The sequence below is a fragment of the Acartia tonsa genome, chromosome 6 (assembly GCF_053477335.1).
Source record: "Acartia tonsa isolate MP-2025a chromosome 6, ASM5347733v1, whole genome shotgun sequence".
In the NCBI taxonomy this organism is placed as follows: domain Eukaryota; kingdom Metazoa; phylum Arthropoda; class Copepoda; order Calanoida; family Acartiidae; genus Acartia; species Acartia tonsa.
Genome location: NC_137265.1, coordinates 4675371 through 4703288, shown reverse-complemented (window position 1 = coordinate 4703288; position 27918 = coordinate 4675371). Strand labels below are relative to the sequence as shown.

Sequence of the window (27918 nt, the reverse complement as noted above, 5' to 3'; positions counted from 1 at the left end):
TCCGGTCACATCACCGCTAGATACCTCCACAGTTTTTATTTTGTCCTCTACTTTATTATATCACCGCTAGATACCCCCACGGTTTGTTATTATTTCTGTCTGTCTGTTTTTTTCTTAAAAATTTGCCGGGTCGTGGGTGCAAGCTCGAAACTTGGCCCAATTGTAGTATTATACCATAAATATAAAAATATGCACATTTCATTTGTTCAGATTGAAAGTTAGCAATTTTAACAACAGTCTACCAATGAGGGTTGGATTAAAATGCATCCCATTCTTCCACCTCTAAATTAATTATATGAACTTGTGTAAAATCCCTGGAAAGGGTGGGGACAATTAGACTTTTTTATTTGAAATTTGCCCTTTACCAAAATTAACTTTATTCGTTGGTACAAAACATCAGTGTCCAAACTTTTCAACCAACTTTAAATAACTTTTTTTGGTGACCTGTCACATTTTCTTTATTTTTTTTTTAAACTAGTGACATGTCACTAATAATTATGTCACAATTATTGTGACGTGTGACCTACATTTTACTGGGATGTATCAACTAATTAATTGCCAGTGGGTAATTTTTTTAAAAGTTTCATTGGGTATTTACATCACTAGCTTTATTATTGGCCATTTTCTATTTCTTTAATAGGCTTCATTAGTAATCATATATACCAACCCATTAAAAGTTTTGGCATTTATTTTAGGTTTAGAATGAGTGAGGCAGAGCCTATTGGTGACATTCAAAACTATCTTGATGCCCTTAACACCAAGGTATATAACCTACAATCGCAAAGTATTTGGAATCTTGGATGTCAACCTATCTAACTTTCAGTCTGTCGGAATTGAAAAAACTAGTTGTGGATCCGGATCCGCAAGGATCCGCACTTTTTGACTCCAAGGATCCGGATCCGCAAAAAAATGCGGATCTGGATCCTGGGGTATAAATTTATGGAAATATCTACCTAAATTTATATAAAATAGTCACTTTTGAAAATCAGACATTCTTTGTGATTTGAGCTAATCTTTAAGGTTTAGGTTCAGACTTGAAAATTTAAAGTATTTTTGAATAATTTGGTGATTTTATTTTTATTGTCTAGGATCCGGTCGCATCCGCACTGACCAAATTTGGAGGATCCGGATCCGCATACAATCAATGCGGATCCGAAACACTGGAAAAAACATTGGGTTTAATACATACAAGTATATACTCCGACGAGTCCCGTTTAGGGCCATAAAGGAGGTGCTAACATAAAAAAAACAAGCTTCTTTAAGGTGTTTATCAATCTTTAATTTGAATTGAGCCAGACTGGTAGAGGATTTATTTCACTTGGGAGATTTTTCCAGCCTCTTACATACAGCTCTAGAACTAAAAGACTTTAATGGGAACTGCGATTGTTATATACTTCAATCAAACATTAAACATAGGACTGCAATATATTTAGTTATTTAAGGCTTATCAATAAGTCCCCCTTGGGTCTTGAAGACAATAATACATGGTCATTCATGAACATAATTGTAGAACTAACTAGTAACATGTTTTAGGGGGTTGAAGTAGATGGAAGTGGTGTGTCAGCTCCTATAGGAGGACAACTTTTTGTGGATGGATCAGGTAGAGTATAGGTATAAAAACAATACTTTGAGAACAGAGGTGGATTCTTAAAAGAAAATTAGGGGTCACTTAGTGAGGCAGAATTATTTTTGTGAAATCCTCCAAATATGCATAAAAAATCTAGGTACAAAAATTACAAAAAAATTATAAAAGGGTTAGGTACCTATTACCTAGGTACTTAATAAAAGATTTTGTTTATTTTTTTGTAGATTTTTATGTGATATTGGAGGATTTTTTACAAAAACAGTTTTGCCTCACTAAGTGACCCTATTTTTTTTAAGAATCTTCCTCGGTTATTATCGCATCGCATTAAATACAGCTGCCCGCGGATATTAAAATAAAAATCATAAATGGTATAGGTATTAGTTTTATGATTTTTTTAATTTGGTGAAAAATTGTCTAATTTTATGGTTTAGATATTTTTTCAGTATGGCTGAGAACCGGTTCTAATCCAGCGGATATTAATCGGTTCAAAAGCCATACTGGAACAAGATTTATTCTACCAAAAAATTGCAAACATTATTTCATTGGCATAATAGATCACAGACCTAACTAATATCCAAGTGTTTGTCCCCTGCTTCTGAATTAAAATACCTTGATTGATAATTTTTTATTTAGGTCAATATTATTCCATTATTTCTGCTAATGATGATTCCTATGATGTTGTTACAAATCCTCCGGCAGCTGGCAACTCCAATGGTGTTACAACCAGAAGCGGGGAAGGCAAGACTATCTTGTCCACGCCTGCTCCCAATGATGCCAATGATGATCAGGTACACTGACTTCTGAAGACCAAGATTTACTTTTACAAAGTCCGATTTTTATTGAATTAAAATATATAAAAATAAATTCCTAGGTATTTTAGTTTTTTAGCCGGTGCTAACCCAAAAATGATTGCGAAAAATAGCCCATTTTTCATTAACTCACAGAAAACATTTATTTCGTTTTTTATTTGGTGTATTCTTTCATATTCCTCGATCCCAGGGGACACATATTGGGGAGAGAAATAGAGAAGAGGGGGGGGGGGGGTGTTAAATAAATTCATATAAAAATATTCACCCCTAATTCTTAGATGATTTATAAAATATTGATTTAATTTTCAAAGTTTTATATCTTTTCTTACAGATGATGCAATCAATTAGTGATAGTGAGTTTCGGACAGTCACAATTGTTCCAAACAATACTTCAAAGTAAGACCTTCAAATATACCTTAAGTGTTGTAGTTAGTTACTTTACAAACAGAGAATCTCTGTCCTAATTTATTGATGAAAATCCATTTAAGCAAAGCTCTGAAACAATGGGACAAACTGACATTAACACTCGTAGAGTGTCACAACTGAATATGCAGAATATAAATGAATAAGTCTAAACAAAATTGTAAGTAAATCTTTATCAAAACTGCTTAGGTAATTTTTATTGTAATACCTAATAGTTTGATGTTTTCACACAAAGTGCTTGTTGATCACTGATACCCCCCCCCCCCCCCCCCTAGTGTAGAGTAGTGTTTTTTTCCTTATGTCCCTGTAGAGCTATTTACTACCCAATTTATATAACCTGATCTAGTTGGGGAGGGGGGCGGTAGGTGGTATCCGTGCTGAACAATGAACTTTGTGTGAAAGCGCCTTTTTTCTAGTGGTGAGATGAGCTATGTGCTGATAGATTACGACATTGTCCAAGGGAACAAGAAAGTTAATGAAATATATGATTTTGAAAATGAGAATGAAGGTTTGTATCTTTCTCCATTTGTTTAAAATTGGATCTTTGAGTAAAAGTATAAGGATGTCTGTCCGTGTATTATATCGAAGGATCTCGCTAAACGCAGGACTGATATGGTTCTCTTTTACAGTAAAGCTTTCCATAGGTCCAGGGATGGTTTATAGCTATTTTGGGAGAAGTTATCTCCATCCTGCGCCTACAGTGGCCTCTACGGGTGTAGCTGCTATTGTTTGTAAAAAGATAAAAAGATTTTTCTGATAACGCTCTTTTATTTTCGATGAAATTACTGTATGATAGATAATTGCTCATACATTGCTTAAATGTTGCTAGCTCTTTTTGTTAACGAAAAAAATACATTTTTTCGTAATGGAACAATTAAAGTGAAATAACAGAGGGGTCACGAGCTATATGTAACTCGAACCAAGGGGTGGGGACCCTGTGCCGATTTCCAATTCGGTCTATAAAATCAGCCAATAGCGCAAGAAATATAAACACAATCCAAGTCGCTACAATAGGGCGTAAAACAATTTGAAAGCAGGCGAAAAAGGTCCCCACTGCTTGGGCCAGGTAGTTGTCTCCGTTATACATCTATACTTATTATATATTTTTTTGTGGAAAATATATTGCTAAAATTGACCCAAAATTTAATTTTAGAAGAGTTGGAAGAGGAGCTTAATGAAGACATTAAACCAAAGAAGGGGAAAAAAGCAAATATCAAACCACAAGGTAATTACAATAAAATGTTTAAGTACCTAATGTTGACAATTATACCTTGAATTCTTATATAATAGTAACAGAATGATTGTCGGTATGTGTTTATGTATCAAAGGATCTCGCTAAACTGAAATGGTTCTCCTGTACATATAGCTCCGAAAAGTTTTATTTATGTTGGAGGTTAGGTCCCAAAACAAAAATACCCACATCCAAAAAAAGTTCTTTTTAAGTAGAAATGGTAAGTAGTCTCCTCCCCTCCCCCATATTTCCCCCACAGCGTTACGGACTGTTAGACTGGTGGACGGACGGACGGACGGACAGACAGACATAGTGAATTATAGAGCAGCTTCGCTACTAAAAATCCTAAATATTTGTATTATTGACTGTTCTATTTTTAGCTCATATTTGTTCCTACTGCGACTATTCCACTTCAAAGAAGTTTCTTCTTGTGTAAGTATTTACTTAATTTTCTTTCATCAAGAAGGGATAGGACACTGGCACATGAATTAATATTCCCTCAAATATTGATAGTTTTAGGAAAAGCAGGGAAGTAGGGGGACATTTGGCTGTTAATTACACTAGTCTCCAAAGTCTTTTAATAACGTTATTTTGTTCGTTGTCTTAACAACCTTGTGGATTGGAAATGGAATTTTGATTGGTTGGTTCATTTCATTGAGTGCTGAACGTTTCAACAACTAATGTAATCTACATTGTTTATTATCATTGGAGATGTACATCAATTTAACGGCCATTTTCTTATCCCCTAAGATCCCTGCTAGGAAAGGCAGATTTTTACAGATAGAATTGTGGGTTTAGGTGAAATTGAGTTATCTTTCAATTGTCTCCTATCTTAAAGAAAAACGTCATTACTTCGTTATATTATGTGTTGCAATTTAAATACACTAGCGGCTACGCCCCTAGAGGCCTCTAGGGGCACTTGAGGAGGAGAGAGTCGAATTTGATAATTCAATTTCTTATTTTAGATTTTAAAAGAAAAAGTTAAAAAAAAATTTACGTTTGACGCTTATTTTTCGTTGAACTCTCTTTCTAAAATTGGTAAATTTTAAAAAAATTTAATTTCTCTAGGGAGGGTGGTGGTACCCTCCCCCAAAATAGTTATAAACCTTCCCGGGACATATGAGAATCTACCCTGTTAAGGAGAACCCAATCGGTTCAGCGGTTAGCGAGATCCTTCGGTACACACAGACAGACAGACACACAGACATCCTGTTACTTTAGTATAAGGATTAGGTATCGCCAGAGAATTAGTAACAATACCAATATCATAATTAGTGATGGGAATCCGGATCCGGAATCCGAATCCGGAATCCGCCCAATTTTCGGCCAATTTTGGAATCCGAATCCGGATCCGGAATCCGTTTTTTATAGCGGATTCCGGATTCTAAATTGGTAGGCTAAATTTAATTTAAATAGGTTAGAAAATACCAAGTACAATTTTAGGACATACGTAGCACTTAAATTTTTAAATTTACTAATGTGATGTAAATGTTTTAGTTATGCTGTAAGTCAACACTTTAAACAAATCAAGGCTTCAACCAAGTAACATAGTGATAAATTAACGAAAAAAGCTATCCCTCTGTGACGGACGGCCTTTTAAAATACTGCTAGAATCCGGAATCCGAATCCGGAATCCGCCAAAAATAAGAATCCGGAATCCGCAAGAATCCGTCACTTTTTTTGACGGATTCCTTCAGAATCCGGAATCAGAATCCGGCCCAAAAATTCGACGGATTCCCATCCCTAATCATAATCATATTGTTGATGAAATTATCTTATTAGGAGACACATGCGAGCACATAGCGAGGACAGACCCCACAAATGCAGTATCTGCGAACGGGGATTTAAAACCCTGGTGGCTCTTCAGAACCATGTTAATACACATACAGGACACAAACCTTACAGGTATGTTTACGCGCCTGAACGATTCTTAACTGGGTTTAGAATTTTAATGCATAAAAAGAACAATCTAAGTCAATTCATTTTTCTATTCAAGTATAAAATGGGATTGGAATTAATATAGATGATTTTTTTTTCGGAATCAAGATATGGAAATTTATTTTAGAAGATATAGAACTTAATCTCTTTATTATTACCTATGAAAGACTAAGTTATTATTTTATGATTTTTTTAGATGTAAATTCTGTATGTCAAAATTTACGACCACAGGAGAGATGGTGAGACACGTGAGATACAAACATACACATGAAAAACCACACAAGGTATTTTTAAGATATTTCTGTCCTTTCCCTCAAAGTGCTTGTTAAGCACTGAAGCTTCACCACCTATTTTTAAATACCTAATTTGTAAATAGGGGGGGAGGGGGTCAATCAACAATACTTTAGGGAGAAACAACATTATTAAATAAAATTACAATTGTTGTAGATAAAAATCATTCGTGGAAAAGTTAAAACAATGCAAGTTTAAACCAACCAATCAATATTTTGTTGTTTTCAGTGTCCCGAGTGTTCTTATGAATGTGTAGAATTCTCAAAATTAAAGCGCCACATGAGATGTCATACAGGAAAATTTAGAGTTTTTTTTGAGTAAATTCATTTCTTGTAGCTTTGTATAAGTTTTACAAAAATTATTTATTTACTAATTTAGTCAAGGACAAGGGACCAGGATTCTGACAAACAATTCTAAGTTAAAATTTCCCCACAACCCACTTACTTTACCTAGTTACATCATAAAAACAAGTTTTACGCCAACATTACGCACAAAATACCCTAATTTTCACCAATTTCTAATAGAATTAAATAGATACAAAGCAGTTTTAAATAAAGTATATTTATACTTTTAATAAACTCTAAATTATTATGACAGGAGAACGTCCCTATCAATGTCCCAACTGTACATACGCCAGTCCAGATTCATTCAAGCTTAAACGACATCTCAGAATACACACAGGTATAGAAGTTAATAGGGGTAATATTCAGGATCTAATTGGATTATTTTTGGGGGGCTACTGTCCATGGATGGATATTAACATACATGTCAGATTAAAATTAAAATATGCTGTATCATCGTCTATGCCCATAGAGGCCAGCACTCGCAGATATACAATACATGAAAGAAAAGGAAAAGGAAAAATCTTTTAAGAGTGATACTTTAATAAAGAGAAACAGACACACTTCCTATTGATTTTATCCTTGTTATATAGCTATTTTGGGGAAGGGTACCATCACCCCTTCTAAGAGAAATAACTAAAAAACAGAACTAAACCATTCTAGCGGCAAAAAAAATATTTTTTTGGTAAATAGCTGATCTTAACATAAAGGGGGGGGGGGCGAAAGTGACACTTTTTGAAACCAAAACTAAAAGTCAAAGGAACTCAACTAAAAAAAGAGTTACAGGTCTGACATTTTGCATGGCAGTTGCTGTATAGGGGTACAATATGGAACTGTGAAGAAACGGCGTCGCAACCGCCGAAAACCGCCGAGAAAAGGCAAAAAAAATTTCGGCGGGAAACGGCGGTTTTCGGCGGTTGCGCCGCCGTTTCTTCACAGTTCCATATTTTACCCCTTTAAAGCAACTGCCATGCAAAATCTCAGACCTGTAACTCTTTTTTTAGTTGAGTTCCTTTGTTGACTTTTAGTTTTGGTTTCAAAAAGTGTCACTTTCGCCCCCCCCCCCCCCCCCCCTTTCAAAGAAAACATTTTACGTAGTATTTAATGAAAACCCAATGTTTACCTAGAAAATATAAAATTGAAGATGTTTGTTTCAGGAGAAAAGCCATATGAATGTGATATATGCCAAGCTAAGTTCACTCAAAGCAACAGCCTCAAGTCGCACAGAGCAATACATACTGGTAAGAATTCAGTTCTGGTCTAGTTAATATTTATAACAATGAAAAAAAAATTTTTGGTTGAAGTTGGTTCATTTTGTACAGCTTTTAATGATATTAAAGTTGAATTGTCCTATATATTTCGTACCTCATCTTTAAAAAAATATCGGGTATAATCCCTTTCGTGACTGTGAAAATACGACGAAACGCCCCTTAAGAGGCGTTGTCACGAAAGAGACTATACCCAAAATATCCAAAAACTATTAGAATTAAAGGTCAAGTATAACATTTGTAACGTAAGATTATTATTTTTTAACATCGATACCTATATAACATGTACGGAAATCATTATATTGCATTGGATTTTGGTTTAGTAAGTCCTTGGACATTGGACAATAAGGCATGATGTAAAAAGATAAAAACATTTCATGAATAGGTATTAAGATTTGCATTTTTATTTTTTTTCTATTCTTGTTTAAAAGATACTTTTTCCAGGAAAGAAGCCGATGTTTAAATGTCAGTTGTGCCCTACAACCTGTGGTAGGAAGACAGACCTACGTGTCCACGTGCAAAAGCTGCACACCAGCGAGAAACCTCTGCAATGCAGGATGTGTGATAAAACTTTCCCTGACAGGTACAGCATGACCCCTTAAAAAGTAGTTTTTAGGGTTTATAGCTTTTATTTCTTAAAGTATCACTTTTTCATATGACTTAAAAGACTCATAAAAATGTGCCAAAAATGCCTTTAACTGAAAACCTAAATTTTATATTACACTTTTGTATAGGTAAAGTTTCTCCTATTAACAAAAAAATATTTCTAACTTAATTTTGCTAAAAAAAGTCGTTTCATACGACGTTTTGATTTATACCTAGAGTAGCTTCACTGATTATTTTTGTTAATTTTTAAATAAAATATTTTCTAGATACAATTTGAAGCTTCACAAGAAAATCCACGACGGTGAAAAATGTTTCAAATGTGAATTATGCGTGTACAGTTCTACCTCAAGTCGTCACCTAGAGACACACATGCTGATACATTCGGACCAGAAACCATTTAAGTAAGATATTTTAGTCACTTAAAAAAATTATAAAAATAACATATTTGAAAAACAAAAACTGGTTAAATTATTTGTAAAATTATAGGAAACTGGAAGTTTGTATGAAACTGTTAGGTAGAATTTGATGGAAATACATTACTAGAATAAAAGGAGGATGTGCTTAAGGACCATTTGGGCAGGGGGGGGGGGGGGTTACTCGAGAACCCTTAGAGCTAGAGGGAGCTAATTTTGGATTTAAGCTTCTATGGGGCCAAAGTTACTTTTAAAATTATCGTCGACCCCCCACCCCCCCCAAAAAAAAATTTTTTTGGGGGGGGGGTAAAAATTTTTTTTATTGCATTTCTCGCCGAATTAGGCAATTTGGAATCATTTGAGACCATGTTATTTTTTTCAAAAATTTTTCGCCTTACAAGCAACCCTGCGGGGGACATTTTTTTCAAATTCTCGTTTATGAAGGTATATCTTAAATACAGTATGCTACTCTCTTAGTTTTAGAGATAATTGGATGAAATCTTTTGGGCTGGGTCACTAATTACCCCAACTATTGGTATCTTTAAAAAAAATGGCGGCGGGACCGCCGCTCCCGCCGCCTTTTTCGCCGCCACCAAAAATTTTTTTTTATTATATTTCTCGCCGAATTAGGCAATTTGGAATCATTTGAGTTCATGTTATTTTTTTCAAAAATTTTTCCCCTTACAACCAACCCTGCGGGGGGACTTGGTTATTTTTTTTCAAATTCTCGTTTATAAAGGTATATCTTAAATACAGTATGCTACTCCCTTAGTTTTAGAGATAATTGGATGAAATCTTTTTGATTGTGTCACTTATTACCCCAAATTTTGGTATCTTTAAAAAAAAACGGCGGCGGGACCGCCGCTCCCGCCGTCCGCCGCCGTTTTCCGTTTTGAAAAAAAATAACATGGTCTCAAATGATTCCAAATTGCCCAATTCGGCAAGAAATGCAATAAAAAAAAAATTTTTGGTGGCGGGCGGCGGGAGCGGCGGTCCCGCCGCCGTTTTTTTTTTTTTTAAAGATACCAAAACTTGAAGTAATTAGTGACACAATCAAAAAGATTTCATCCAATTATCTCTAAAACTAAGAGAGTAGCATACTGTATTTAAGATATACCTTCATAAACGAGAATTTGAAAAAAATGACTGAAGTCCCCCCCGCAGGGTTGCTTGTTAGGGGAAAAATTTTTGAAAAAATAACATGGTCTCAAATGATTCCAAATTGCCTAATTCGGCGAGAAATGCAATAAAAAATTTCTTTTTTGGTGGCGGCGGAAAACGGCGGCGGACGGCGGGAGCGGCGGTCCCGCCGCCGTTTTTTTTAAAGATACCAAAACTTGGGGTAATTAGTGACACAATCAAAAAGATTTCATCCAATTATCTTTAAAACTAAGAGAGTAGCATACTGTATTTAAGATATACCTTCATAAACGAGAATTTGAAAAAAATGACGAAGTCCCCCCGCAGGGTTGCTTGTAAGGCGAAAATTTTTTGAAAAAAATAACATGGTCTCAAATGATTCCAAATTGCCTAATTCGGCGAGAAATGCAATAAAAAAAAATTTTTACCCCCCCCCAAAAAAAAATTTTTTTTTTGGGGGGGGGGTGGGGGGTCGACGATAATTTTAAAAGTAACTTTGGCCCCATAGAAGCTTAAATCCAAAATTAGCTCCCTCTAGCTCTAAGGGTTCTCGAGTAAACCCCCCCCCCCTGCCCAAATGGTCCTTAAGCACATCCTCCTTTTAAGTCAACAAATGAGATAATGGGTTGATAAAACTGTGAGTATCAGGATCTTCTGAATCATAAGCACGCAATATTTGTGTGTATGAAAGAGTAATAGCATTGAACTTGCTGCGCTACATATGGTCATTATAATCCTTTTACAAGTACGGCTTCGAAACCGATTAATATCCGCTGGTTTAGAACCGGTTCTCATCCATATTTTAAAATCATGTATAGCCACGTATTACAGACAATTTTTTACGAATATTTAAATAAAAATCATAACAGTAGTGCCAGTTTTGTTATCCCGGGCCTTTGGCCTCCAAGGCTAACAAAACTTGTTTTAGTCTTAGAATTTGTTATTATAATATCTGCGGAAAGATGTCTATAATACGATACATAACTATTATAGGTGTGACCAGTGTTCACAGGAGTTTAGACAGAAACAGCTGTTAAAACGACATCAAAATCTATATCATAATCCGCAATATGTTCCACCAACTCCCAAGGTAAAATTATATTAAGTGAAGTCATTGATTTTGCCCTTGAAGGACGACAGGGGAGGGGGGTGATTTTTGAAAATTCATTTAACCCCCCCACCTCACAAACACAAAAAAAACGATGAAAAATTAACTCAAACTCTTGGTAATACCTACGAATTTTGTGTTCAAACCCAAAATATGGGATATTTCCCACTTCATTCAGTTCCTCACCCACTGGCCCACTGGATTTTGAGGTTACTAAGATCTTCTCTTACAGACACAAGCAGACAATAGTATTTTATTTGGATTAAAACCAATAATGACAAATGAAGTTCTTCTATCCATTCCATACAAGCAAACTTTTCTACATTCATTCATTTCATTTCTAAACCCCTAGTCATTAATTCTGGAGGGTAATTTTAACATTACACCCCTACGCCCTCATATTTGAATATTGTTAAATGTTCAGTTATTTTTCTGCTTTTAGGAGAAGCCTCACACTTGTTCAGAGTGCAACAGAACATTTAGACATAAAGGTAAAATCTTAAATTCCTGCAGATGTTCAGTTGTCATAATTTAGGAAGAATTTAGGCCTTTTAAAGTATGGCCAATTGCTTAATGGGCAATGTAAATTATATACTGGATGGCGATGCTCATTGATATGGGAACCTTCATTCAAAATTTCAGTTGTCTATATTGGATAGCCGGCAGAAAAATTACATTTCCTATCTATAATCGTCTTTGCTTTTAGGTAATCTGTTGCGACACCAACAATTGCACGATCCTACTGGTAACTCGAAGAAAAGAAAGTTGGAGTTAAAGAATGGTCGTGCCAAGCGGGTTCACATGGTGAACGGTCAGAAGGTTGAGGTGCTGCCCTCTGATGATCATGACCTTGTAGAGGATATTGACGAACCAGGTGAGTTGGTCTTGAGTATATTCAGGGATAGGAAAATAAAAAATCACTGTTACTTAGCCTTTTTTTTGCTGCTGTTAGAGATAGACAATCGAAAACTATATATCCTATATCCAGGTATGTTGTCAGGAGCTGATGGAGAGAGTTATATCATTATTATGACATGTCACAACTAGAAACTATATATCCTATATTCAGGTATGGTGTCAGGAGCTGATGGAGAGAGTTATATCATTATTATGACATGTCACAACTAGAAACTATATATCCTATATTCAGGTATGGTGTCAGGAGCTGATGGAGAGAGTTATATCATTATTATGACATGTCACAACTGGAAACTATATATCCTATATTCAGGTATGGTGTCAGGAGCTGATGGAGAGAGTTATATCATTATTATGACATGTCTCAACTAGAAACTATATATCCTATATCCAGGTATGGTGTCAGGAGCTGATGGAGAGAGTTATATCATTATTATGACATGTCACAACTAGAAACTATATATCCTATATTCAGGTATGGTGTCAGGAGCTGATGGAGAGAGTTATATCATTATTATGACATGTCACAACTGGAAACTATATATCCTATATTCAGGTATGGTGTCAGGAGCTGATAGTTATATCATTATTATGACATGTCACAACTAGAAACTATATATCCTATATTCAGGTATGGTGTCAGGAGCTGATGGAGAGAGTTATATCATTATTATGACATGTCACAACTAGAAACTATATATCCTATATTCAGGTATGGTGTCAGGAGCTGATGGAGAGAGTTATATCATTATTATGACATGTCACAACTAGAAACTGTATATCCTATATTCAGGTATGGTGTCAGGAGCTGATGGAGAGAGTTATATCATTATTATGACATGTCACAACTAGAAACTATATATCCTATATTCAGGTATGGTGTCAGGAGCTGATGGAGAGAGTTATATCATTATTATGACATGTCACAACTAGAAACTATATATCCTATATTCAGGTATGGTGTCAGGAGCTGATGGAGAGAGTTATATCATTATTATGACATGTCACAACTGGAAACTATATATCCTATATTCAGATATGGTGTCTGGAGCTGATGGAGAGAGTTATATCATTATTATGACATGTCACAACTGGAAACTATATATCCTATATTCAGGTATGGTGTCAGGAGCTGATGGAGAGAGTTATATCATTATTATGACATGTCACAACTAGAAACTATATATCCTATATTCAGGTATGGTGTCAGGAGCTGATGGAGAGAGCTATATCATTATTATGACATGTCACAACTGGAAACTATATATCCTATATTCAGGTATGGTGTCAGGAGCTGATGGAGAGAGCTATATCATTATTATGACATGTCACAACTGGAAACTATATATCCTATATTCAGGTATGGTGTCAGGAGCTGATGGAGAGAGTTATATCATTATTATGACATGTCACAACTGGAAACTATATATCCTATATTCAGGTATGGTGTCAGGAGCTGATGGAGAGAGTTATATCATTATTATGACATGTCACAACTGGAAACTATATATCCTATATTCAGGTATGGTGTCAGGAGCTGATAGTTATATCATTATTATGACATGTCACAACTAGAAACTATATATCCTATATTCAGGTATGGTGTCAGGAGCTGATAGTTATATCATTATTATGACATGTCACAACTGGAAACTATATATCCTATATTCAGGTATGGTGTCAGGACCTGAAAGTTATATCATTATTATGACATGCAGGGTGGCCACAATGTACGGATGTACGGAAATGTACGGAAATGTACGGATTTTTAAAAAAGTGCTAAAAAAATGTACGGATTGTACGGATTTTTCATTTTGGTGTACGGAATTTCCGAGCATGGTGTTATAATTAGTGTATTATCTTTAAAAATTAAGTAAAATGTATCATTTTTTGGGATCATGAAAAAAACGAAGTTTCCGGTTTCGTCGTTTTTTTCACAGTAGCCTTTCTCCTATTTCTAGCCCCTGTGGGGGGGCTCTAGCCCTGCGGGGCATATTTTCTAACCCTGCGGGGCAATCATTGACATTTAATTAACCTAACCTAACCTAAAATAACCCTTCAAAAGCTGCTGTGAAAAAATACGATGAAACCGGCAACTTCGTTTTCTTTCCATGATCCATTTTTTGTTCTGTATCATTATAATATTTGTAAGTTACATTTAGATTTCACGGGAACCAGTTTGGACAAGAATGGTGTACCAGAAGTTGAATTATTCAAACTATTCAAGATTTGTCTTCAAAGTTTCTATTCAAGGGGGGGGGGGGGGAAGTTCTAACACTTTTGCGTAAACAGTGATTATAGGCTTTGTCTTTGGAGTGAGAGGATAGGTTATTTGACAAAAAAGTTTCCTTTTCGGATGTAGTTTTCCTTTTTTTTTAAAAATTTTGGATTCGGCCTCCAGGTTCCGGTACTCCAGGCCTCCAGGTGGATTCTGGACAAGTAAAAAAAAAATTAACTAATCTAAAGAAAATTTTGAAATTAGGCTCCAGGTTCAGGTACTGCAGGCATCCAGGTAGATCCTAGACAGGTAAAAATTGAAATTTTTTACTTAAAAAGTAAGAACAAAACTTATTTAACAAAAGTAGCTTCTTTATAGATGGTATTAACTAATTTGAAGAAAATTTTGAAATCGGGCTCCAGGTTCAGGTACTGCAGGCCTCCAGGTGGATCCTGGACAGGTAAAATTTGAAAATTTTTACTTTAAAAGTTAGAACAAAACTTATTTAACAAAAGTAGCTTCTTTATAGATGGTATTGACTAATTTTAAAAAAAATTTGAAATCGGGCTCCAGGTTCAGGTGCTGCAGGCCTCCAGGTAGATCCTGGACAGGTAAAAATTGAATTTTTTTACTTTAAAAGTTAGAACAAAACTTATTTAACAAAAGTGGCTTCTTTATGGATGGTAGGAACTAATTTAAAGAAAATTTTGAAATCGGGCTCCAGGTCAAGGTACTGCAGGCCTCCAGATGGATCCTGGACAGGTAAAAACTGACATTTTTTTCTATTAAAGTTAGAACAAAACTTATTTAACAAAAGTTGATACTTTATGGATGGTATTAACTAATTTAAAGAAAATTTTGAAATTGGGCTCCAGGTTCAGGTACTGCAGGCATCCAGGTAGATCCTGGACGGGTAAAAATTGAAAATTTTTACTTTAAAAGTTAGAACAAAACTTATTAAACAAAAGTAGCTTCTTTATAGATGGTATTATCTAATTTAAAGAAAATTTTGAAATTGGGCTCCAGGTTCAGGTTCTGCAGGCCTCCAGGTAAATCCAGGACAGGTAAAAATTGAATTTTTTACTTTAAAAGTTAGAACAAAACTTATTTAACAAAAGTGGTTTCTTTATAGATGGTATTAACTAATTTGAAGAAAATTTTAAAATCGGGCCCCAGGTCAAGGTATTGGTAGGATCAAGGTAGGATCAAGGAACAGGTAAAAACGGAAATTATTTACTATTTAAGTTAGGAAAAAATTTATTTAACAAAAGTTGTTACTTTTTAGCTAGTATTACCTAATATGAAGAAAAAGACGAAATCAAGTTTTGTTCTAACTTTATTAGGAAAAATTTTCAGTTTTTATCTGTCCAGGATCCACCTGGAGGCCTGCAGTACCTGAACCTGAAGCCCGATTTTAAAATTTTCTTCAAATTAGTTCCTACCATCCATAAAGTATCAACTTTTGTTAAATAAGTTTTGTTCTAACTTTTGAACTAAAAAATTTCAATTTTTACCTGTCCAGGATCTACCTGGAGGCCTGTAGTACCTAAACCTGGAGCCCAACTTCAAAATTTGCTTTAAATTAGTTAATACCATCCATAAAGTATCAACTTTTGTTAAATAAGTTTTGTTCTAACTTTTAAAGTAAAAAAATTCAATTTTTACCTGTCCAGGATCCACCTGGAGGCCTGCAGTACCTGAACCTGGAGCCCAATTTCAAAATTTTCTTTAAATTAGTTAATACCATCTATGAAGTATCAACTTTTGGTTAATAAGTTTTGTTCTAACTCTAATAGAAAATTTTTTCAGTTTTTACCTGTCTGGGATCCACCTGGAGCCCTATTTCAAAATTTTCTCCAAATTTGTTCCTACCATCCATAAAGAAACAACTTTTGTTAAATAAGTTTTGTTCTGGAGGCCTGCAGTACCTGAACCTGGAGCCCGATTTCAAAATTTTCTTCAAATTAGTTAATACTATCTATAAAGAAGCTACTTTAGTTAAATAAGTTTTGTTCTAACTTTTTAAGTAAAAAATTTCAATTTTTACCTGTCTAGGATCTACCTGGATGCCTGCAGTACCTGAACCTGGAGCCTAATTTCAAAATTTTCTTTAGATTAGTTAATACCATCTATAAAGTATCAACTTTTATTAAATAAGTTTCGTTCTATCTTAAATAGAAAAATTGATCTTGATCAGTACCTAGTATGAAACCAATTTTACTAAATAATATATTTACTACATAGTAGAAAAATGTACGGAAATGTAGGGAAAAATGTACGGATTTTTTTTTTAGCATGCACGGAAATGTACGGATTTTTTTTAAAAACCTTGTGGCCACCCTGGACATGTCTCAACTAGAAACTATATATCCTATATTCAGGTATGGTGTCAGGAGCTGATGGAGAGAGCTATATCATTATTATGACATGTCACAACTGGAAACTATATATCCTATATTCAGGTATGGTGTCAGGAGCTGATAGTTATATCATTATTATGACATGTCTCAACTAGAAACTATATATCCTATATTCAGGTATGGTGTCAGGAGCTGATAGTTATATCATTATTATGACATGTCACAACTAGAAACTATATATCCTATATTCAGGTATGGTGTCAGGAGCTGATGGAGAGAGCTATATCATTATTATGACATGTCACAACTGGAAACTATATATCCTATATTCAGGTATGGTGTCAGGAGCTGATAGTTATATCATTATTATGACATGTCTCAACTAGAAACTATATATCCTATATTCAGGTATGGTGTCAGGAGCTGATAGTTATATCATTATTATGACATGTCACAACTGGAAACTATATATCCTATATTCAGGTATGGTGTCAGGAGCTGATGGAGAGAGTTATATCATTATTATGACATGTCTCAACTAGAAACTATATATCCTATATTTAGGTATGGTGTAAGGAGCTGATGGAGAGAGTTATATCATTATTATGACATGTCACAACTAGAAACTATATATCCTATATTCAGGTATGGTGTCAGGAGCTGATGGAGAGAGTTATATCATTATTATGACATGTCTCAACTAGAAACTATATATCCTATATTCAGGTATGGTGTCAGGACCTGATAGTTATATCATTATTATGACATGTCTCAACTAGAAACTATATATCCTATATTCAGGTATGGTGTCAGGAGCTGATGGAGAGAGTTATATCATTATTATGACATGTCACAACTAGAAACTATATATCCTATATTCAGGTATGGTGTCAGGAGCTGATAGTTATATCATTATTATGACATGTCTCAACTAGAAACTATATATCCTATATTCAGGTATGGTGTCAGGAGCTGATGGAGAGAGTTATATCATTATTATGACATGTCACAACTGGAAACTATATATCCTATATTCAGGTATGGTGTCAGGAGCTGATGGAGAGAGTTATATCATTATTATGACATGTCACAACTAGAAACTATATATCCTATATTCAGGTATGGTGTCAGGAGCTGATGGAGAGAGTTATATCATTATTATGACATGTCACAACTAGAAACTATATATCCTATATTCAGGTATGGTGTCAGGAGCTGATGGAGAGAGTTATATCATTATTATGACATGTCACAACTAGAAACTATATATCCTATATTCAGGTATGGTGTCAGGAGCTGATGGAGAGAGTTATATCATTATTATGACATGTCACAACTGGAAACTATATATCCTATATTCAGGTATGGTGTCAGGAGCTGATAGTTATATCATTATTATGACATGTCACAACTAGAAACTATATATTCTATATTCAGGTATTGTGCCAGGAGCTGATGGAGAGAGTTATATCATTATTATGACATGTCACAACTAGAAACTATATATCCTATATTCAGGTATTGTGCCAGGAGCTGATGGAGAGAGTTATATCATTATTATGACATGTCACAACTAGAAACTATATATTCTATATTCAGGTATTGTGCCAGGAGCTGATGGAGAAAGTTATATCATTATTGACATGTCCCAACTAGAAACTATATATCCTATATTCAGGTATTGTGCCAGGAGCTGATGGAGAAAGTTATATCATTATTGACATGTCACAACTGGAAACTGGTGAAGAAGAAGCAGGCAACAAATTAACCACTTAAAAATATCTGAGTTTACCCCCCCCAAATGAAAAGTATCATAAATTTGAAACGTTTAGTCGTGTAAATTTAAAATATTTTACTTAAGAGACAAATTACATTTTTCCCGCGTATAATATTTGTTTTGCCGGTTTGTCAATATTTTATGGGTTTTATTTGTTTAAATTATATTGCTTTCTCGTCATCGTATGGTCCTTTTTCACCACAAAAACAGTTTTCCAAAAGTTTGTTTGTCTGTCTGTCTGTCTGTCACACTTTGTTCTTATGACATTACAGGGGTGTATATTCTACATGGGATCCCCGGCTCAGGGGGGGGGGGGGGGGGGGTGGAAATAAAAAATAAGTGGTTGGAGGGGGAAAAAATGTAAAAATTAAGAAAACTGAAAACATTTTTTCCATATCCCCCCCTCCTTGGTGAAAAAAAACTAAAAAAATGTGTGGTAGGAGGGAAAAAATATATAAAATATAAAGTTCTTTAAATATTTTTCCATTTTCCCCCCTACTTGGTGAGAAAAAACTAGGGGGGGGGGAATAAAAAAATTTGTCGCCGGGGAAAAAAGATAAATCTTGTGCAGAATATACACCCCTGTGACACTACGGACGTCTGTCAGAGACAGGAACGAGCTTTTGTGGCTAGTTTTTTTCTTCTTGCTAGTATAATAAAATTTCTAGTCGTTCTATGTGGTTTGTACCTATGTCTGTTTATGAAACAACAATTTTCATTTTAAAAAAGCATTAGTTTTTTTATGAAAAATATTCCTGTGTTAAGTTTACTTAGATGTTTCACCAGATTTCCATGTACTCTGATAAAGTGATGCTCGTAGCTGGCTAAAATAACGATACCCCCATATCCACCCCCTATACCCAATACCCTCCTCTCCCACTCGACAAATTTTCCCCTGTCAATAGATCCACGTATATATCCTACATCCATTAAAACTGGTAATTATTTCTCTAATTTAAAAGTTAATTGTTTGTTTAACAGAGGAAGATGGGGATACAGTTCCCCCCGGACAGATTATTCACCAACAAGATATTTTACAAACATCACCAGAGGTAATACATTTCATAAGTTGTAAAATATTCTTCCAACAAACATTCCAACAAAAAATGGCAAGAAACCCTTTCCAAATCCGACCATAGAACAAATCCTTCCAAATTCTGGTCCCTCCTCAAGTCCCTTTCCGGCAAAAACAACTCCCCTCCCTCCAACCAACCCATTTCCTTCAACAACAACAAAGTCCACACCTCCCACCTCCACATTGCCGAATCCTTCACCAGTCAATTCACCTCTGTCTCCCGTCATACTTCCAACCCTTTCTCCAGAAAAATTATCCGTAAAATCCGCCGCCGCAACCACCTCAACAGAAACTTCCAACCTTTTACCCCTGCCCTTGTCCTTGAAGCAATTAAAAATTCCTCCAATTCCTCTGCACTTGGCCCCGACAACCTTAACATCCTTCACCTTAAACACCTTGGTCCAAATGGCATCTCCTACCTCACTAAACTTTTCAACCTCTCCATCTCCGCTGCCAACATCCCTGCCATTTGGAAACTATCCAAAATCATTGCCCTCCTCAAACCTGGTAAACCCCCTGACCTTTCCACCTCCTACCGCCCAATCTCCCTCCTCTGTCCTGCAGCAAAAGTCCTTGAACGCCTACTCCTCCCCTACCTTAAACAATCCCTCTCCACCCACCCCTCACAACACGGCTTTAAACCCCTCCACTCCACCACCTCCTCCCTCCTCAACCTCTCCACCACCATTGCCAATGGCTTCAATCAAAACCTCCCCCCCAGCCGCACAACTGTTGCCTCCATCGACCTTTCCAAAGCATTTGACTGCATTCCCATCCACCTCCTTCTCCAAAAAATCTCCTTCCAACCTTCATCCCAACATCATTAGATGGCTATCCTGCTACTTGCGTGGCAGGATGGCTTTCTGTTCCTATCAAAACACCAATGCCTCTCCTAAAATTGTCCACCAAGGCTCTGTTATCTCCCCAGTCCTCTTCAACTTCTACATAGCAGATGCCCCCCACATTCCCCCTGCCCACACCTCCTCCTATGCCGACGACCTTAACTCCTTCCACTCCTCCCCTAACATCCCCCAGTCAGTTGAATCCATCAACTCCCACCTCTCCTCAATCGCTGACTGGGCCTCCACCAACAGCCTCTCCATAGCTCCCAACAAATCCACTGTCACCCTCTTCACTTCTGACCGCAAGCACCAATCCAACCTCCATCCTCAAGTCCAAATCAACGGCTCCACCCTTCCCCTTGAGAAAACCCCTAAAATCCTTGGAGTTACCTTTGACACCTTTTTCAATTTCAGTTCCCATGTCTCCACCATTTCCTCAAAAATTTCCTCCCGCCTTAGAATCCTCAAATGTCTGGCTGGCACCAAATGGGGCCACCAGAAGGAGACTCTCCTCACCACCTACAACACCCTCCTCCGCCCCATCACCACCTATGCCTGTCCTGTTTGGTTCCCTAACACCTCCAAAAACAACATTGACAAACTCCAAGTCCTCCAAAACCAAGCCCTCCGCATCTGTACTGGTTCCACTAAAAAATCTCCCATCAGCCACCTCCACCAAGAAACCAAAATCCTACCAGTACGGAACCACCTTTCCCTTCTTTGTTCCCAATACCTGGCCTCCTCCCTCCGCCCCTCCCACCCATCCTTCCACAACGTCACAACCCCCCCTGGCCCTAGATCCAAAAAATCCACCCTTCAATCCATGTTCCTTCCTACTCTCCAACCTTTTCTTTCCCCCGACAACACCCTCCTTCCCACAAACTACAAATCCACAATCTCTAGACTCCACACCTCAGCTGTCACCCAAGCCATAAATTCTTACCCCCCTAATCCTGTCCTTAATCAAGCTCCCCCTGACATCAACCCCTCCGAAATCCAACTCCCCAGGCACTACAGAACCATCCTCTCCCAATTAAGATCCAACTATTGTCCTAAACTCCAAAGCTACCTCCATTCCATCAACGCTTCTCTTACCCCCAACTGCCCATCCTGTCCTGTTAATCCTACCCCAGAAACAGTCCAGCACCTCTTTTCATGCCCAAATAATCCTACAAATCTTACTCCTATGGACCTCTGGCAAAATCCCACCCATGTAGCTGCCTTCCTCTCCTCCCATCCAAGTTTCACCAGCCTTCCTCCCCTCCAACGCCCACCTCCAGAGCCCCCACCATAAGCCCACACCCCCCCCCTCACCCCACTGATGACTACCCAGACCGGAAACTGACTATGAGCAGCCAAAACAACAACAAAATATTCTTGCTTTCTGGCCTTTTTATGTATTTTTTCTCCTTTTAAAATTATTTTAGTTGATTTTTCGCTATTTTTATTGTACCAATGATCTCTGTTACAATTGTCTCCCACTGAGCTTAATTAATGTAATAGAAAATAATTTTTATGTTATTCTATGAAATAACTATGTCTGATTGTCTGTATAAGATTTGAAGTTTTCCTTAGCATTTTCAACGGATGAATATCTTAATGAATCAATAGTTAATCTATGTATGTACAAGAATATTTTTGATTATAGCAGTTTTGTGTTTAACCATACGATAAAGGGGGGGTTTTTTAATGCAACCATCTCGTAATCAATGATTAAATGGCACTTAGAATTCGAATTTCGATCTGAAATTGTGCATGAATAATCCTTGGTAGGTCTATTTTCCCTAAATCGAACAAAAAGTTGGAAAAGTAACGGCTAACGGCTGGCGGCTTAGCTGTTTTCCCATTTTTTTGCTATCTTAAGAGCATATTAGTCACGAAACCTATCTCCACATAATACTTTATCTCGCTCTAAAACCTTATCAAACGGTTCTAGCCGGTAGCTGTTGGTACTAGAAATTTAAAAAACTGTTATTGCTATCATTTAACATGAATGAAACCAAAAGTATGTTTTAAAAGTTGATTTCTACGTAATTAATGATGAATTTGCCCTGAAAATAGGCAAAAAACGGCTAAACGGCTGAGCCGCCAGCAGTTACTTTTCCAACTTTTTGTTCGATTTAGGGAAAATAGACCTACCAAGGATTATTCATGCACAATTTCAGATCGAAATTCGAATTCGGTATATTCCTCTTAGTATTATTTTTAGCGATTTCGAAAATTTGAGTACCCCCCCCCCCCCCCCCCCCCCCCCCCCGACAACAAAATAATAATTTAAGTAAACTATTATTAGGTTGGACAGGAGGAAGGGAGGGAGGGTATATAAGGCGAGACACGAGCCTTGCCTTGCCTCCTTAGTCAACCATGCCAACCAGTTTAGGATCTCAGTCCCTCGCTACAAGGCAGTCGACTAGCAAACAGCTTCAAGCTTTCAGTCTATTTATATACAGAATTCTTACTGTATTGTTTACCCCTTTCCCCTCCCATCTGACCAACAACCCCCTTATCCCCGCCCCCTTTATGTTCTCCCTCTCGTCCGCTCCGTGTCCGCGTTTTTTTACTGTATTGTTTACCCCTTTCCTCTCCCATCTGACCAACAACCCCCTTTTCCCAGTCCCCTTTATGTTCTCCCTCTCGTCCGCGTATTTTTAGCAAGAACAATTTTATTTGTGGGTTGCGTAGCAATATTTAAAAGAAATAGCCTAACCTAAAATAGTTTTTTGAAATTTAGAAAATTAAAGTACCCCCGACAACGAACATCTGTGGCCGCAGCGCTCGGCTCCCTAGCCTATAACCTAACCTAACCTAACCTAAAATAGTTTTTTGAAATTTAGAAAATTAAAGTACCCCAGACAACGAACATCCGTGGCCGCAGCGCTCGGCTCCCTAGCCTATAACCTAACCTAACCTAACCTAACCTAAAATAGTTTTTTGAAATTTAGAAAATTAAAGTACCCCAGACAACGAACATCCGTGGCCGCAGCGCTCGGCTCCCTAGCCTATAACCTAACCTAACCTAACCTAAAATAGTTTTTTGAAATTTAGAAAATTAAAGTACCCCAGACAACGAACATCCGTGGCCGCAGCGCTCGGCTCCCTAGCCTATAACCTAACCTAACCTAAAATAGTTTTTGAAATTTAGAAAATTAGAGGGGGGGGGGGGTACTCAAATTTTCAAATTGATAAAAAATTTTGTAACAGGATAACGCCTCGAATTCTAAGTGCCATTTAATCATTGATTACGAGATGGTTGCATTAAAAAACCCCCCCTTTACAACAAAAAAATTAAAGTATTTAATTTTTCAGGAGAAAGGTCGAATAATTTTCCCATCCATCCTCTCTCATGATTCTATTCTGCCACAGGTAAAAGATATTTTTCAGTGTTTCTGCACAATTCACGTTTCTCCGCAGGATTAGAACAGGTTCTTGCCCATAATGGAAAAATCATGTATAGCATCGTAAAACAGACAATTTTCCATAAATATTGAAATTAAAAATCATGAAATTAATACCAGTTTTGTTGGCCAGGGCCTTCGGCTACTCGGATCTAAGAAAACTGGTTGTGATTTTTCATTTTAATATCCGCGGAAAGCTACCTATCTTTAATAACTTATTAACGTTTTAAAAATGTTGCGCTCTGAACAGAAATCTACTCTGAACCTAATTTAGAAAAAAGATACGGATCTAGCAAATTGCACGTTTTCTCCCTAACCAATCAAGTTTTGTTACATCCTTTACCTGACGTTAATGATTCATACAGGGGTGTATATTCTGCACAAGAACTATTTTTTTTCCTCGGCTACAAAAATTTTTATTCCCCCCCCCCCCCCCTCCTAGTTTTTTCTCACCAAGTAGGGGAAGGGGGGGAAATGGAAAAATATTTAAAGAACTCTATATTTTATTTATTTTATCCCTACTACCACACGTTTTTTTTCACCAAGGAGGGGGGGGGGGGAAATGGAAAAAATGTTTTCAGTTTTCTTAATTTTTACATTTTTTCCCCTCCAACCACTTATTTTTTATCCCCCCCCCCCCCTGAGCAGGGGATCCCATGTATAATTTACACCCCTGGATTCATATTTGGCGTTTTTCCTTAAATTGCCTCGTCGACCAAAGATCCCCATCATCCCCCTACCCTTTTTTAAAAAAATATATTTGGTACTGGGAACCCTGCAGTGGTTAGGCTTAAGAAAAAAAACTACATTATTTTCAAACAAAAAATTTGAAACTGAGGAGGGGTTTCAGTGCTCGATGGGCGTTTTCAAGAAAAGCATCTACAATATATATTTTTGCAGGGACAAGGGAATGTCTGTCTGACAAACAATTCTATTAAATTCATGCCAATTTATCACGAAACCTCACCAAGTATGTAATGTTATGAATGGTGCAACTATTACAAAAAAGGGCTCTTAGTATAATACATAAGGGTATTCATAAGGGTAATTCACTAAACCTCATGAGAATAGTGTACACTATTAAATAATAAAATAGCAGACGGATTCATAAAAACATCTTACTAAACAAGTCAGATGTAGGGAGATTAAAAAAATATTTTTAAATATTTCCTAAAATTAAAATCTTTAAATTTTTTTCTTATCCATAAAATTTGTAACTGTTTAAAGACAAAAAACAAAATATTTTGACAAATTTTTACTTCGACTCATTTTTAAACACCACAATTAACCCCTTAGAGCAAGTTTAGGCATAAGTTTCAAATTGATTTAATAACTAAAAACATCTTACTTTAAAGTTAAAAATAAAATTCATTGTTCATTTCTTATTAAAACAAGGATGACAACATTCATAAAAGCGAAGCTCTGAAATGGAAAGACAAATGGACATTAACAGTGTCAGAACTGAATAAACTGAATATTAATGCCTTTACAAAATTGTAAGTAAATTTGTTGCAAAACTGATTAAATACATGTTACGGTTTTAGAACATACTGACTTTTTAGGACTTGATTTTAGAGATGCTTTGCTTATGTATTTTGTTGTAATACGAATCAGAATTCAAAAAATTAGATGACTAGGATAATTTTAACATACAAAAATTTGTTGTAAAAAAAGTAAAAAATCAGCTTGTTTTAAATGAACATACGGACTTTCTAGTAACGATTATAGAGTTGCTGCTCTTTCTAAATCGTACCTAACTGCTATGGGAATTAGCATGTAAAACTTGAAATCGATAGGACAATTCTAACCTTTTTAAATTATCAAACAAAGCTAACTGTAACGGATGGACGTACAGATGGACGCACGGACCGACCCTAATCATGAAAAAGCTTTGCTTTTAAAAAATAATAACCATAAATCATACAATACTAAATCTATTTGACGTTCAACTTAATTTAAAATAAACATAAAAAACATATATTGGTGCCTTACAACAAAGTTGCCTATGAAGCACTGATTCTCCCCCCCCCCCCCCCCCATATTTAAATTATATCTGCTGGTTTCCTTAATGCTATACCTAAAGCACTCCCGCCCCTTTGATCGTTTACAGTTTGTTTTAAAATTAATGCTAGGGAAAGAAGGATTCTGTGCTCCACTAGGCACTTTGGGAGAAACTACCCATATTTTAAATTCTGTAAACTTCCTTCCAACTTGTTTCGCAATTAGGGGCAAGATGTTGTCGAGAAATACAAAATTAAACCACAACAAAAATTATAAAATGTTTGATTTGGAAAAGCATAGTTATATAGTTCAAAACTTTATTGCTAGGTGTCGCAAAAACTTTTTTTCTTTTTAATTTTTAGATGGGATAAATGTTTAAACAATCTGAAATATGTTTTAAAGTATTACAGCTATTCACTGTTTGGATTTTCAATAAATTTTATTTACTATTTAACCTATAATTTACGAATAGTCTATGATTTAGATAAAATATCTAAATAATGTAAAAAGCTTACTTTATGTTCATTTATCTCAAAAATGAACATAGTACTAATCTCTAAAAATCATTTTTTAATGGCTTATAGTAAATTAAGCAAAAACTGACAAAATAATGTTTTAGATTCTTGTCAAATTCTGCCAAAAGTTGCTTAATCTCATCATCTAGTTTAAACTGGAAATCTATGAAATCAGCTCTAAAGCATTGTTTGCCAGAATAGCCTTCCCTTGTCCCTGATATTTTTGTTTTGTAGGCCCCAACGGATGAAGATCTGAAGTTAAAGAAACAGCAAGAACGAGCCACATGCTTTGGTTTCGATGATGATGTAAGTATTATCACCCAGGGATCTAAAGGGATAAGACAATGGCCGATAAATTGATGTACAATGTACATATCCAATGATGATTCACAAAATACCATTTCTGTAGATTACAATATGTGGTTAAAACGTTTTGACACTCAGCTGAATGAACCAACCAATTAAAATTCAATAAAAGTCCCTAAAGTTGTGAAGCCAACGTATATGAAAGTGTTATTATATAACTTAGGGGGCTAGTGTAATAAACAGCCCATTTATCACCCATAGACTGCTTGTGTATGGAAGGTGTTTCACAATAGAATCTCTCATATATAAATATGAATACGTAGATAGGTTATATGCTAGATTTAAATTTGAAAAATTGCTGCCAAATCAGGTGGGCTACATAAAGAGTTATATTGTTGGGAATATCTTAGCTCGAAACAGGCGCGCCATAAACAGATAGAACTTCCAGACAAAGGTCGTGCAATCAAAGAATTGGTTGTCTATGTAATGTATCCCGTCCTCTTATAGGCTATCCGAGTCTTTTAAGCTTCCTAATCAAATCTAACCTAACCAGTAACCACACTAAACCCCTCGGGGACTAATTCTAATTATATTACAGGATGAAGATGATATAGCTGACGACTAAACACAGAATCATCAAAGTAACCCTGCGGGGACGGGGAACCTCTGGCACTAAAACCGGTTCTTATAGTTCCATGCAATAATAAATGTATGAGCCATACTGGCTTTAAATAAAAGAAAAGTTTACAAAATTGTAAAATATAAAGATTGTAATGTAAAGCATTACCTAATTCAAAGAATTAATACAATTTTTTATGTTTTTTTTAATATTTCTTTTTGTTCTTTTTTAAAATTGTTAACTGGTGAATTCTCAGAATTAGGTTAAAATTTGAGTTTATAGTTTGATGGTAGGGTTCTTGGGAGGGTTAGATTTGTTAAGGTATTAAAAAATCCTATTAGAAAAAAAAATTCCACTTAAAACTCAACTAATTGTACAAAATATACCTATTGCCTTCCATAGAAGGCTTTAATAAATTCACAAGAAGTAAATAAAATTAATTTTGAAGTTAATTTATCAAAATAAATTATTGTAAACATAACGGCATTTGAATTCTATAATTTTGATTCTAGGGATGGGCCGGATATCTGGCCAACGCCGGATATCCGGCCGCATAACCGGATATCCGGGATCCTGTAAGTTTCAATATCCGGTATCTGGCCGGATATTGAAAATAGCCGGATATCCGGTCCTATAAAATTGATTGTGTGATATTTTATTTGTTGTAGTATATTATTATACTATTTTGTTATCAAAATATTGTAATTTTTTTCAGTTAAATATATTGTTTCATAGTCAA

At 35.9% G+C, this 27918-nt stretch overlaps 1 protein-coding gene across 5 annotated transcripts; it reads left to right on the top strand.

Moving 5' to 3' along the window:
* The first annotated feature begins 3 nt into the window (after positions 1 to 3).
* Positions 4 to 27918, top strand: LOC145321626 (uncharacterized). 5 transcript variants are annotated; one of them, XM_080163086.1, is made up of 24 exons: positions 4 to 81; positions 696 to 762; positions 1534 to 1600; positions 2219 to 2373; positions 2726 to 2790; positions 3234 to 3325; positions 3971 to 4042; positions 4429 to 4480; positions 5831 to 5953; positions 6183 to 6270; positions 6506 to 6574; positions 6877 to 6958; positions 7776 to 7859; positions 8331 to 8469; positions 8759 to 8893; positions 11039 to 11135; positions 11596 to 11644; positions 11860 to 12027; positions 16671 to 16711; positions 18369 to 18405; positions 19408 to 19478; positions 23650 to 23706; positions 26489 to 26560; positions 27159 to 27918. In XM_080163086.1, exons 2-24 carry the CDS (start codon positions 703 to 705, stop codon positions 27183 to 27185), a joined length of 1902 nt encoding a protein of 633 aa, XP_080019212.1. In that variant the 5' UTR covers positions 4 to 81; positions 696 to 702; the 3' UTR covers positions 27186 to 27918. The 5 variants fall into 5 exon arrangements, with proteins under 5 accessions (XP_080019212.1, XP_080019215.1, XP_080019213.1 ...); XM_080163087.1 differs by lacking the exon at positions 16671 to 16711 and having other exon boundaries at positions 5 to 81; positions 18328 to 18399; positions 19405 to 19478; XM_080163085.1 differs by lacking the exon at positions 16671 to 16711 and having other exon boundaries at positions 5 to 81; positions 18328 to 18405.

Coding starts and splice junctions, on each gene's coding strand:
- LOC145321626 (XM_080163086.1), top strand. CDS start 703: ATGAGTGAGGCAGAGCCTATTGGTGACATTCAAAACTATCTTGATGCC. Junction 6,959..7,775: donor ACATCTCAGAATACACACAG/GTATAGAAGTTA, acceptor TGTTTGTTTCAG/GAGAAAAGCCATATGAATGT. Junction 26,561..27,158: donor GCTTTGGTTTCGATGATGAT/GTAAGTATTATC, acceptor ATTATATTACAG/GATGAAGATGATATAGCTGA.